General features: G+C 50.2%; 1 protein-coding gene across 2 annotated transcripts in view; it reads left to right on the forward strand.

Annotated features, from left to right (window-relative positions):
• Window positions 1–12791, forward strand: part of CSMD1 (CUB and Sushi multiple domains 1) — a 980559-nt gene that overhangs the window by 814705 nt on the left and 153063 nt on the right. For both annotated transcript variants that reach the window (XM_055136180.1, XM_055136183.1), the window contains exons 13-17: window positions 3979–4161; window positions 5241–5567; window positions 6891–7085; window positions 9417–9555; window positions 11220–11407. In XM_055136180.1, coding sequence (XP_054992155.1) covers window positions 3979–4161; window positions 5241–5567; window positions 6891–7085; window positions 9417–9555; window positions 11220–11407 — 1032 coding nt within the window. The remainder of the gene's footprint in view (window positions 1–3978; window positions 4162–5240; window positions 5568–6890; window positions 7086–9416; window positions 9556–11219; window positions 11408–12791) is intronic.

A 12791-nucleotide genomic window follows, 5' to 3' on the forward strand; every position in this document is an offset into this window, starting at 1 on the left:
CTGGACCAATCATGGAAACACCATTTCTAGTTTTTAGAGGAATGCCCATATTATTTTCCAAAAAAGCTGGACCAGTAGGCATTCCTCCCAGCAATGAAAGAGAGTCCCTTTCTCCCCACATCTGCGCCAGCACTGGTTTTTCTTGCTCTTTTTGATGTGTGCCAGTCTCTGTGGTGTGAGATAATACTCATTGTTTTGATTTGCGTCTCCCTGATGATTAGCAATGTAGACCATTTTTTCATGTGCCTTTTGGCCATTTGTATTTCTTTTTTTTCATATTTATATCTTTATTATGTCATTATTCGTAATAGCTGAAAGTCTAAATTAGCAAGATGCATGGAATTACAAGGTATCTGATTACATCTTTGTAATGTCATAAATAAAAATTAATATTGGCTTAAAATCTTGAATATAAGTCCTGAAACTATAAAATATATAGAAAGAAACATACTAATCTTTTTGACATCTTTGGGACCTCAACTCTAATGGCAAGAGAAACAAGAGCCAAAACAACCAAATATAACTAAATGGAACAAACAAACATCTGCACAGGCTTAAAAAACTGTCACAAAAACAATAGAAAGGAAGAAGATATTTGGAAATCGTATACACAAAAGGAGGTTAATATAAAATGTATTCATAACTCATACAACTTAATAACAACACAACAAATGAATCTTTTCTTTTTTTTTTTTTTTTTTTGCTTTTTGGGTCACACCCAGCAATTCACAGGGGTTACTCCTGGCTCATGCACTCAGGAATTACTCCTGACGGTGCTCAGGGGACCAAATGGGATGCTGGGGATCGAACCCGGGTCAGCGTACAAGGCAAACACCCTACCCGCTGTGCTATTGCTCCAGCCCCAACAAATGAACCATTGGAAAATGAACAGACAATCTGAATAGAAACAGGTCAAAAGAGGACATACGAATGACCGAAAAAAAACATGAAAATATGTTCATCATCTCTTATCATCAGGGAAATGTAAACTAAAAACAATTAGAATGACCTGTGAAGGTGGATAATCCAAATACAAGAAGCAAATGTTGATAAGGGTACGAGAATAAAGGAACTCTTGTACAATATTGCTAGGAATGTACATTTGTGCATTTCTTATGGAAAAGAGTATGGAGATATTTTCTTTTTTTTTTTAATTTAAATTTTATGTCAGTTATACAATACTCAAACACCCTTCCCTTCACCCGTGCCCATATTCCATCACCAACCACCCCATTATACCTCCCGCCCCCTCCCGCCCCCCCAGTCCCCGCCCTTGTAAGTGATAAGTTTCATTTCGTTTACGCTTTATCTTGGTTACAGTCCATGTTTCAACACATAACTCACTATTGTTGCTAGGGTTTCCCCCAAAAAAAGAAAAGACAGTCCCACTGTCAAGGAAGCATTTGATGGCTCTCCATTGCTGAGAATGTAGAGATATTAAGTCCCGCTGTTTGTTACATAACTTTTCTATTTTTTCCCCCCTCGTCCCGCGCCACCGAGATCACGCCTGTTTAGTAATCACCACGCTGCCTGACAAAGGGAAAACAAACCAAAAAAGATGGTTATTTCCCGTCATCAGCTGGCGTGGGGCTCTGGCTTAGTTGATAGCCTAGTAGAATGTCTGCAAGCAGTTTCTGGAACCAAAAGTAATACGCTGGTATCGGCCCCAGCTCGAGATTCCACCAGCATCCCGCTGTTCCAAGTACATAGTAATTTATTCCCTTGTATCCCATTCCCACACCACCAGGTCCGTGTCAGCTTAATGGACATCATACTATGGTTAACGCCACGCCGCGTTTCTTCCCGAGAAAGAAGGATATTTCTTCTCAGCCAGCGTGGGGATATGGCTTAGTTCAGTCTATAGAGATGGCTACCACTTTGGTAGCCTTCAATATTTCAGCAAAATACTTACTATTCTTGTTAGGATTTCCCACCAAAGTCCGACCCGTTAAGAAGGAACCATTTCATATTGGTGATGATTAAATGACAATAGGTTGCGCGGCCATGGCAGCGGCCTCGCAGCTTTGAATTTCTGTATAAAGTCCAGGGAAAGTACAGCCAGAAATTACACGTCGCTACAAACTTTAACCCTATTATGGTCCCCCCAAAGTCCAACCCATTACAACGGAACCATTTCATATTGCTGATGATTAGATGACATTAGGCTGCTGAGGCCTCGCGGTTTTGGGTTTCTATATAAAGTGCAGGGAAAATTCTGCCTAAAATTCTATCGTTACAATCTTTTACCCTTCAACAAAAAACTCAGTACTATTGTTTGGAGTTTCCCCCCACGGTAAGCCCTGCCAAAAAGGAACATTTACACGTTGCTGACAATCAAGAGATATTAGGTTGGATTTCTATATGAAGTCCAGGGAAAATTCTTTTGGTAATTGCATCACTCACTGGCAGTGCCTGGGCCAAAAGCTCCGAGCACACAGTTTGGAGGCATTTTGGGGGCGCTGCTCGTGTCCGAAGTGGTTCAGTTGCCTCCGGGGTCGATCTCGCGCGGGGCCAGAAAGGAGCGTCCCCACATGGCTCTGCGCTTAAATGTCGGCCGACACGGGGCGGATCCGGAAGTCCCGCCCATCGGCTTTCCCGGGCTTCCTGCATAGTCTAAAAACCGGCTATTGCCTCCCTGCGTTCAAAAAGAAAGAGTCGAGAGAGAAAAGACCATACCCCGCCGGCAGCACCTGGGCCAGAAGCTCCGAGCACACAGTTTGGAGGCATTTTGGGGGCGCCGCTCGTGTCCAAAGTGGTTCAGTTGCCTCCGGGGTCGATCTCGCGCGGGGCCAGAAAGGAGCGTCCCCACATGGCTCTGTGCTTAAATGTCCTGTATTTCTTTTTTGAAGAAGTTTCTGTTTATTTATTCTTCCCATTTTTGGATAGGTTTATTTTTCTTGTACAATTCTAGTAGTGCCTTGTATCACTTTATCACTGTCATCCCATTGCTCATCGATTTGCTCGAGCGGGCACCACTAATGTCTCCACTGTGGAACCTGTTACTGTTTTTGGCATATCGAATATTCTGTGGTTAGCTTGCCAGGCTCTGCCATGTGGGCAAGATACTCTCGGTAGCTTGCCGGGCTCTCCCAGAGGGATGGAAGAACCGAACCCGGGTCGGCCGCATGTAAGGCAAACGCCCTACCTTCTGTGCTATTGCTCCAGTCCTTGTATATCATGGATATTAACCCCTTATCAGATGGGTATTGGGTAAATATTCTTTTCAGTCCATGGACTCTCTCTATATTTTGGTCACTGTTTCTTTTGAGGCCCAGTAGTTTCTTAGTTCAATGTAGTCCTATTTGTTTATGTTTGTTTCCACTTGCTTGGTCAGTGCTGTTTCATCCTTTAAAATGCTTTTAGCTTCAATGTTATGGAGGGGTCCAACTACATTTTCCTCCGTGTACCTTTTGGGTTCAGGTCTGATATTGAGGTCTTTAATCCACTGTGACCTCCCTTTTGTGCCTGGCATTAGATAGAGGTCTGAGCTTATTTTTTCACAAGTATTTTTCCAGTCTTCCCAGCACCATTTGTTGAAGAGTCTTTACTTGCTCCACTTCACATTTCTTGCTCCTTTTTTAAAGAGTAAGTGAACCAAGCTCAGGACTGTGAAGGGTGCTGAGCTGGGTGTGCACGGGCCAGGGAACACATCCAGCCATTGTCCTAACTGCAGCATCTGCCTCTGTGTTGCCACATGCACACTCTCAGGGCCAGGCATTGACTCCTTCCTCCCAGAGCTGTGATAATGGTGGGCGAAAGGGAGTCACGGTCTAGGATGTTCTAGAATGTTTCAGAGCTTATGAAATGTTCTAGAGTGTCACAGAATGTTCTAGGGTGTTAAAGAATGACCTAGGGTGTTACAGAATGAGCTAGATAGAGTATTACATAATGTTCTAGAATGTTACAGAATTCTCTAGAATGTTCTTTGTTTTCTTTTCTCCACCTGTGACAATGCTTCCTTTGCTTGCCCGCTTTCAGAAATCGAGAAGGGGGGCTGCGGGGACCCAGGCATCCCTGCCTACGGGAAGCGGACGGGAAGCAGCTTCCTCCATGGGGACTCGCTCACATTCGAGTGCCAGGCGGCCTTCGAGCTGGTGGGCGAGCGGGTGATCACGTGCCAGCAGAACAACCAGTGGTCGGGGAACAAGCCCAGCTGCGTGTGTGAGTGTCCACCTGACGCGCGACCCCCATGCACCTGCATCTTCCTACCTGAGCTCACCTGCCTGACCCCAGTGCCCACCTGCGTTCTCTCACCCAGCTCACCTGCACGTGGTGGGGGAATGTGAAGGTCTGCGTAGCAGCAGAAGCTGAGTGGTACCAGCCCTGTCTCAGCTCTGGGCTCCGTGTCTGTGGTCACTCTAGATCTGTTGCCACTGATTTTGGCGTGGGTTCTGGCTAAGTCCACAGGGCTACTCAAGCCCCGCTCGGCTCTGGCAGTGCTGTCTGAGGTGATAGCATATCTGGGGCAGGTGCTGGAAAGAGGGGGCTGTCTGAGGTGACAGAGTGTCTGGGGTGCTGGGGAAAAGGTCTGAAGTGATCGAGCATCTAGGGTGGAATAAGGGGTTGTCTGAGGTAACTGGCTGTCTGAGCAGGCTCTGGGGAGAGATGTCTGAGGTGACAGGGTGTCTGGGGTGGGACTAGGAAGGAGGGGTGTCTGAGATGACAGAAAATTGGGGTGGGTGCTGGGAAAAGGAGGATCTGAGGTGACTGAGTGACTGGGGCAGACGCTGGATAGAGGAGGTATCTGAAGTGACAGGATTGGGATGGGACTGGGAAGAGGGAGCATCTGAGGTGACAGGGTGTCTGAGGCAGGTGCTGTGAAGAGGGCACCTGAGGTAACAGGGTATCTGGGGTAGGTGCTAGGAAGAGGGGCATCTAAGGTGACAGGAAGATGTCTGGGGCATTGAGAAAAAGAAGTGTCTGAGGTGACAGGGTGTCTGGAATGGGTTCTGGGAAGAGTCTCTGAGGTGATAGGGTCTTGGAGTGAGCACCAGGAAGATGAGGTGTCTGAGTGATAGCATCTGGGGTGGGTGCTGGGAAGAGGGCATCTGAGGTACAGCATGACTGGGGTGGGACTGGGAAGATGGGGTGTCTGAGGTGATGTATTGAGGTGGAGTGGGTGCTGGGAAGAGGGTTTCTGGGGAGCACAGTGGCCTCATCCCCTCACTGTCCAGCATCTGGCAGCTCTGGGCATGCCCTTCAAGTGCCAGCATAGCTGCTGACAGCTTGTCTGCCTACAGTCTCGTGTTTCTTCAACTTCACGGCCTCCTCGGGCGTCATCCTCTCCCCAAACTACCCAGAGGAGTACGGCAACAACATGAACTGCGTGTGGCTCATCATCGCCGAGCTGGGCAGCAGGATCCATCTCATCTTCAACGACTTTGACGTGGAGCCCCAGTTCGACTTCCTGGCCGTGAAGGAGGACAGCGTCTCTGAGGTCACTGTGCTGGGGACTTTCTCGGGCAACGAGGTGCCTCCCCAGCTGGCCAGCAGCGGACACATTGTGCGCCTGGAATTCCAGTCTGACCACTCTACCACAGGCAGAGGGTTCAACATCACATACACGAGTGAGTTCGCCCTGCGGCCAAGCAGGGCTGGCCTTGGCGGGTTGGTGAGCACATGGCCCAAGAGGGCAGCACAGGCCCATCCACTGACATGGAGTCCGGCCTTTCATACTGTCTCTTCCTCCCTGATGTTATCCCTTCCTCCTTTCCTCCTTCTGGACTTCCCTTTCCTCCTCTCCTTTCTCCCTTTTTTCTTCTCTTCTTCCCTCCCTTTCTTCCTTTTCCTATTTTCTTTCATTTTCTAGTATGAGAGATCAAATTCAGGAATACATGTAACATGTGTACTTTACCACTTCGTTGGCCTTTTGCTTCCTGTGCTAAATGCATCTTTCCAATGATCAGTCATGTTTCCACCCACCCATTTGTCCAACCATTGACCATTCACTTGGCTACCATGCCCACCATACATCATCTGATATATCCATGTTTTCTTCACATAAATTCATCCATCTACTCATTTCATGACCCAACCACCCAAATCTATCTATCCATTCTTCTGTTCATGCCTACATCCATCATTCATCTATCATCTATCCATCCGTCCATCAACCCATCGTCCATCCATCCATCCATCCAAGCATCCATCCATTCATCCATCATTCATTTGTCCATCCATCCATTATCTATCCATCCTCCTATCCATCCTCCCAGAAACAAGGAAATACACAAGTAGGACAGACATTTGGAGTCATGAGGGCTGGATTAGGACCCTGGCATTCATGTAATTTGGTGAATCTTTCTCTGGCAACACTGTTCTCTGCCACAGGCTCCTACTTGCCAAATCAATTGTATTTGAGAGCATGAAATTAAATGTACATGGGGAGTCAGGTCAGATGATAATGCTACCATGAGTGACAGTGAACTATGGTTGTACCCACACCTTCACTTCAAGGCTATCCGAGGCTTTGCCAGCGATGGTTTCACTGTGTTATGGAGTGTCCGGGATCTAGGCTTGATATTGCTGGTCCTGTCAGTGAAATAACTCCTCAGTGCATCAGCTCATTATAGAAGCACAGAGGCAGGGCCCTGCCCCAGACATTCACCCTCCGCCTCTCTGCCCCTTTCCACGGGGCACAGGGGTGCTGTCAAATGGCCAGATGTTCTCACATGTCCGTCTGTGACTCTGTGCAATGCTCTCTGCCTGTGTTTGTCTGTCTTGCCCACACTGAGAGCAGTTCATACCCAGTATCTGTCGCAGGTTGTATAACAAAGCTAGGGAAGTGACTGGCCTCTAAATGTGCTGACTTCCTCTCTTTGAATGACACTCAAATCCCCGGGGACTTGTTCTTCCCTTTATGCTCTTGTTTCCCCACCCTTCCTTTTCAGCATTTGGCCAAAACGAGTGTCACGACCCAGGAATCCCAACCAATGGACGGCGGTTTGGGGACCGCTTCCTCCTGGGGAGCTCCGTGTCCTTCCACTGTGACGACGGCTTTGTAAAGACACAGGGCTCCGAGTCCATCACCTGCATCCTGCAGGACGGGAACGTGGTTTGGAGCGCCAGCGTCCCTCGATGTGAAGGTACACTTCCCTACCCGTCGGGAAGTGCTGCTAACCCAGCAAACCCCCGGAGCACTCACCGCCATCACCACCCTACCAGTCCTCCTGCTCTGTGAGCCTCGGGCAGAGTCTGAGGCACCCCAAGGTGCTCTCAGCATCAGGCTCTGCCCAGCCCCTCCTCCAGGGGCCACAGTCTGTGCCGTGGGGGGTGATGGCTCTGCTTTTCCCGTGGACACGCGCCCGTGCAAGTCCCCTGATCTCAGGTGCTGCTGGAAGAGGGTCAGCTCTCGGCACAGGTCGAGGCCAATCTCTTCCCAGCCATGGCCCCAGGTCCTAGTAAATCCCAGTGTGAGCTCTGAGGGGCAGAAAGCTGTCTGGTCTGGTCTTCATCTGCACATATATTTATATGTCCTTGAAAACAGATGCAGTTCTATTCTATGGCCAGGCATGTGGCCTCTCCCCATGCACCGAGCAGCTGCCACCGCATGGGGAAGGGTAAAGGACATGAGCTACAACATTTCTCTGCATGTGATGTGACCCTATGGTTTGGGTCTTTTGTTGATAAGGTCTTCTCTTGCATTGATTTACATCTATCGAACCATCCTTGCATTCCTAGAATGAAATCTGCCTGATCCAGTGTATTAGCCCTTGAATATATTGTTGATTCTGGTCACTAAGGTTTTTCTGAGAATATTTGCCTTGATGTTTGCCAGGAATATTAGTCTCTCTTTTTCTAATGATACCTCTGCCTGATTATTCTTAATTGGGGTGGTGCTGGTATCACAGGACCTGTACAGAAGTATTTCTGTTTTTCAATATTTGGGGAGAGCTTGAGGAATATAGATTGCTAGTGAATTTTCTTTGAAGGTTTGGTAGAACTCCCAAGTGAGCCAGTCTAGACCTGGGCGTTTGCTCTTGAGGAAATTTAAAATGACTGCTTAAGTTTCTTTCATCTTACTTGAGGTTGGTCTGTTCAGGTTTATCTTGGGAGATAGTCTGAGTCTGAAAATGCACCCAGGGCCAGAGCGATGGCATGGGGGAGGGTTTGCCTTGCACGCGGCCCACTCAAGGTCAATCCCCAGCATCCCATAGGCCCACTCAACCACTCAAGGTCAATCCCCAGCATCCCATATGGCCCCCTGATTACTGCCAGGAGTAATTCTTGAGTATAGAGCCAGGAGTAACTCCTATGCATCACTGGGTATGACCCAAATAGCAAAAAAAAAAAAAAAAAAACCTAATAAAAATAAATTTTAAAATAATAAAATACAATAGAAATGCACCCACTTCTTTTAGGGTCTCCAGAAAAATGACATTGAGTTGTCCATATCAACAGATTTTTCAAACAGGACTTAATATCTATGTTCCCATCCAGTAATGGCTTATCTTTGCATAGATTTTGCTTCCATTTGTTTCAAGTGACAAATATAAGCTACTTAGATTACTTCTCAAGATATCTCTTTCTTGAGCTTTATTTTCTCCCATCAAGACCCGCATACAGTTTTTAAAATATTGGTCAACTTCTGATGCATGTGCAATGTTTTCCATAGAATAACTCTTTCCACCAAAAGCATACATAATTTTCAACTGAAAACATTTTCACATGTTTATTGGCCACCCATAGATTCACAAATATAATTAGATATGACCAAAAATTTTGAGGGAAGAGGAAATAAAATTTGATTAGAAGTGTAGCCAGACAGAAGCATGAAGAAATTGGTATTGATATAGTGATACGCTGATATTGATGTCGTATTGATATGTGGCACAATTCCCAGACCCTGCAAAGCAGGACATGCATGGTTGCTTTTAACACACATCGGGCCCAGCTGTTGCCAGGGCACCCTCTCAGCCTCACAACTATGCCCCATTTTTCATTCCAGAGGCTTCCAAAGACTTCATGTACCCTTTGGGCTAAGCTCGTTGAATCCAGTTGAGGTTTGTATTCAAACCTCATTCACCGGCCAATTAGTAGAATGTAGTGGTCAGTTATACTAGCAATGAGGGAAGGGAACATTCCCACGTGCAGAGACCCAAGCCCACTGCCCACACAGCAGCTCTTTCGGGGAACATGCCCACCCCCGCAGTTTGTGGAGGGTCCAAGAAGGATGCTGGGAGCCCCGGGCTGGCGTGATCGTTGGTTCCAGGGGTGGTCGGCACTGTTTTCCCCCAGTCCGGGTGGAAGGCCGGGTCCCAGCTGGTGACAGACCCTTCTGCATTCGTACCTCCCTACACCTGCAGCTGAGCGGGGCCACGGGGAGGAAAGCACCTGCCAGCCTCCTGTATGGGAGCCGTCTCCTCACGCCCTCCTCCTGCTCTTCCTCTCTCCTTCCTCCCCATCTGCCCTTCCAGCCCCATGTGGTGGACACCTGACGGCCTCCAGCGGGGTCATCCTGCCCCCCGGATGGCCAGGATACTATAAAGATTCTCTAAATTGCGAGTGGATCATCGAGGCAAAGCCGGGACACTCCATCAAGATCACGTTTGATAGGTAAGAAAATCCCTTGATTCCCCTTAATTTAGACCCCAATGGTCCGTGCCTGGTGTTCCGATCCCAGGTCACTTAGCATGGACACATGGCATTCTGCCTGGGCTCGGGGACAGCGTGCCCGGAGGTGGAGGCCCTTGCTTTGTGGGTCCACTCGTGTCCAGTGGCGCCCTCTGGCTGCAGGGCCTGTCAGCACTGGGGGTGGGTGGGGGCTGGTCCTATCCACTCGCAGGAAGTCTCAAGGCTAGAGTTAGGCCTGGCCGGGGCTCTGTGGTGAGTGCTGCGGATGGCCTCACCTTTGCCCCTGGATGACTTCTGTGGTTGTCTGTGGGCACTTCCTCCTGGCCGTGCTGTCCAGGGCCCGGGTGGAGTGCAGGGGGGCCTCATCCATGAGACAGGCTCAGTTCCAGGTAGTAACACTTTGGGCTGACCCTGTAAAACTCAGCATGCTCTTCCAACTCCTTGTCACACGTGCTTTCCCACCTGTGTCTGGCATGAAAACAACAGGGTGGTGGAAACTGAAACTTTGGGGTGTCAACCACACACACCCAGGCTAAGGGCGAGGCAGCTCTGCTTAGTTTTAAAGGTTTCGTCTCTGAGCACCCTTGCGATTTCTCTGCAGCCTCCTCTGACCAGACCTCCTTCTGGGCCCCTTTCCCGAGCATAACCCGTCTCGCGCTGGTGAACTTCACCCTACTACTTTCTTTTTGCTTTCCACTCATTCGCTTATGATCAGTGATAACACACAGACCAGCTCCTGGCGGAAGCTATATCATCTCGGAAATTATCTCTAGTGGATTTTTTGTATTTGTATTACTTATCTCAGAAAAAAAAGATATGAAACGGAAAAAAATTTCAAGAGAAAACTTGAAAACTTGGCCTCCTTTGTATGCTAAATTTGCCCTTGACTTTAATCGCTGGGGAAAATCCCTCTGACGTCCCCCACATCTGGCCCGGTTCCTTGCTGACTCGGATGCTTTCTGGAGAAGACAGAAGGCTGCAAACTCTCCTGTCTGGCAGCCCCTACAATGGGAATCACTTTACTTGCTTGATGGAAACCGAGGTTGTCCTGTCAGAATGACACAGTCTGGAAACTCAGTGTCTGACGAAGCTACTCGTAGAACTTCCTGGTGTCTCAGCTTAACGTCGCTAATGGAGGCTCGTGGCTAAGCCCATGTGGAAGTGTCCATAATTCTGATTCCTTTGGACACCAGCCCCCGAGAAGAGTAGACGTTCCGCCCAGGGCTGGTGCCCTTGAAGGGACAGTCCCGCAGCTGGACCTCGTTAGAGCTGCAGACGTTCGTGCGACATGCTTTGCAGATGGATGGGGATCGCTCTGTCCCCCACTGGGGATATTTCACTGGCTCTGTCTTCCTCCCTTCCTTCTCCAAGCCCTGCCCGCCTCTCTCTCCTCCCCTCCTGTAATTCATCTGCTTCGCCATGGTTCTCGTTGAGAGTGAATGCCTGCCCTGTTTGTGTTTGTAACATGCAGAGCAGTCATCAAAGCCAGGAGGGACGCAGAGCGGAGAAGCCGCGGGCAGGGCCCTGGCCTGTGCCCACCGACCCGGCTCAGTGTCCCCCTCACAAACAGGGAGCGAGCCCTGAGTGCCTGCAGGGCTCAGCCGCGCCTCGTCCCCGCCCACGCAAGTCCTGGCCTCTCTCCGCAGGTTTCAGACCGAGGTGAACTATGACATCCTGGAGGTGCGGGACGGGCCAGCCAGCTCCTCCCCGCTCATCGGGGAGTTCCACGGCACGCAGGCCCCCCAGTTCCTCATCAGCACCGGCAGCTTCATGCACCTGCTCTTCAGCACCGACAGCAGCCGCTCCAGCGTGGGCTTCCTCATCCACTACGAGAGTGAGCACCGCCCGGCCCGCGCCCACACCCTGCCCAGTCCCCGTGCCAGTCCCTGTGCCCCATCCCCATGCCCAGTCTCTGTCCCCATGCCCATCCCCATGCCCAGTCCCCGTGCCAGTCCCCGTGCCCTGTCCCCATGCCCATCCCCATGCCCAGTCCCGTGCCAGTCCCCGTGCCCCATCCCCATGCCCAGTCTCTGTCCCCATGCCCATCCCCATGCCCAGTCCCCGTGCCAGTCCCCATGCCCCATCCCAATGCCCAGTCTCTGTCCCCATGCCCCATCCCCATGCCCAATCCATGTGCCAGTCCCTGTACCCAGTCCCCATGCCCAGTCCCCGTGTCCCTGTGTCCCCATGCCCAGTCCCCATGTCCAGTCCCCGTGGCCCTGTGTCCCTGTGCCCAGTCCCATGTCCAGTCCCCGTGTCCCCGTGTCCCCATGCCCAGTCCTCATGTCCATCCCCGTGTCCCTGTGTCCCCATGCCCGGGCACCGCCATGCAACTCCCCCACCTCCGGTTCCCCTCGTTTTAGCTTGTCCTGTTCTAAAGAGGAAACAGGCAGATGCCATTGTCCTGGGCAGTGGTGACCCTGGCCTTCCTGTGGCCTTTCCCCCAAGGCACCTCCCAGCTGAGGTCGTGGCTCCAGAGAAGGGCCAAGCCGTGCACGGGGTAGATGCCACAAGGCTCTGCAAGTCTCCTGGGCAGCATGTGTGCTGGTGCCTGTATGTGGGTGCATGTGTGAGGACACTGTACATGTGTGGGTGCATGCAGACACACTGTGTGCTGATGCATGTATGTACACACAGGATGTGTGTTCAAAGTGCGTTACATGGAGACAGTAGGTATGCTGAGTGCAGGTCTGTGGAGGGGGCATTGTGAGCTGGGTGCATGTATGTGAGTGCTCTGTACGTGTGGAGGTACATGTATGTGGATGCATTGTGTGTGAGCAAGGTGCATGTGTGTGCTGAGTACATGTATGTGGACATATCATGTGTGTGCTGGGTACGTGTTTGTGTGCATGCCGTGTGTGTGCTAGGAGTATGACTATGGAATTTTCATGTGTGTGCTAGGTACATGTTTGTGAACATGCTGTGCGTGCACTAGGTGCATGTATGTGGCTTCTGCATGAGTGTTCCTGGAATGACATACAGGAATGTACTGTATGTGTGGGTATGCACACAAGTGAATGCACCATGTATGTGACAGGTACATACTTGCTCAACTCTGACCCCTGGGCCATACCCACCAGGAAACATCTAGAGAAGCTGAGTGGGTACCGAGAAGGGCAGCGAGGACAGAGAGCAGGACGCCACAGAGCCCTTTCCTGCCAATCAGAGGGGGTGGGGCTACACAGGGGGACCTTCCGTGCCCACAGAGGGACCTGAAG

Source organism: Sorex araneus, chromosome 1, assembly GCF_027595985.1.
Source record: "Sorex araneus isolate mSorAra2 chromosome 1, mSorAra2.pri, whole genome shotgun sequence".
NCBI lineage: Eukaryota > Metazoa > Chordata > Mammalia > Eulipotyphla > Soricidae > Sorex > Sorex araneus.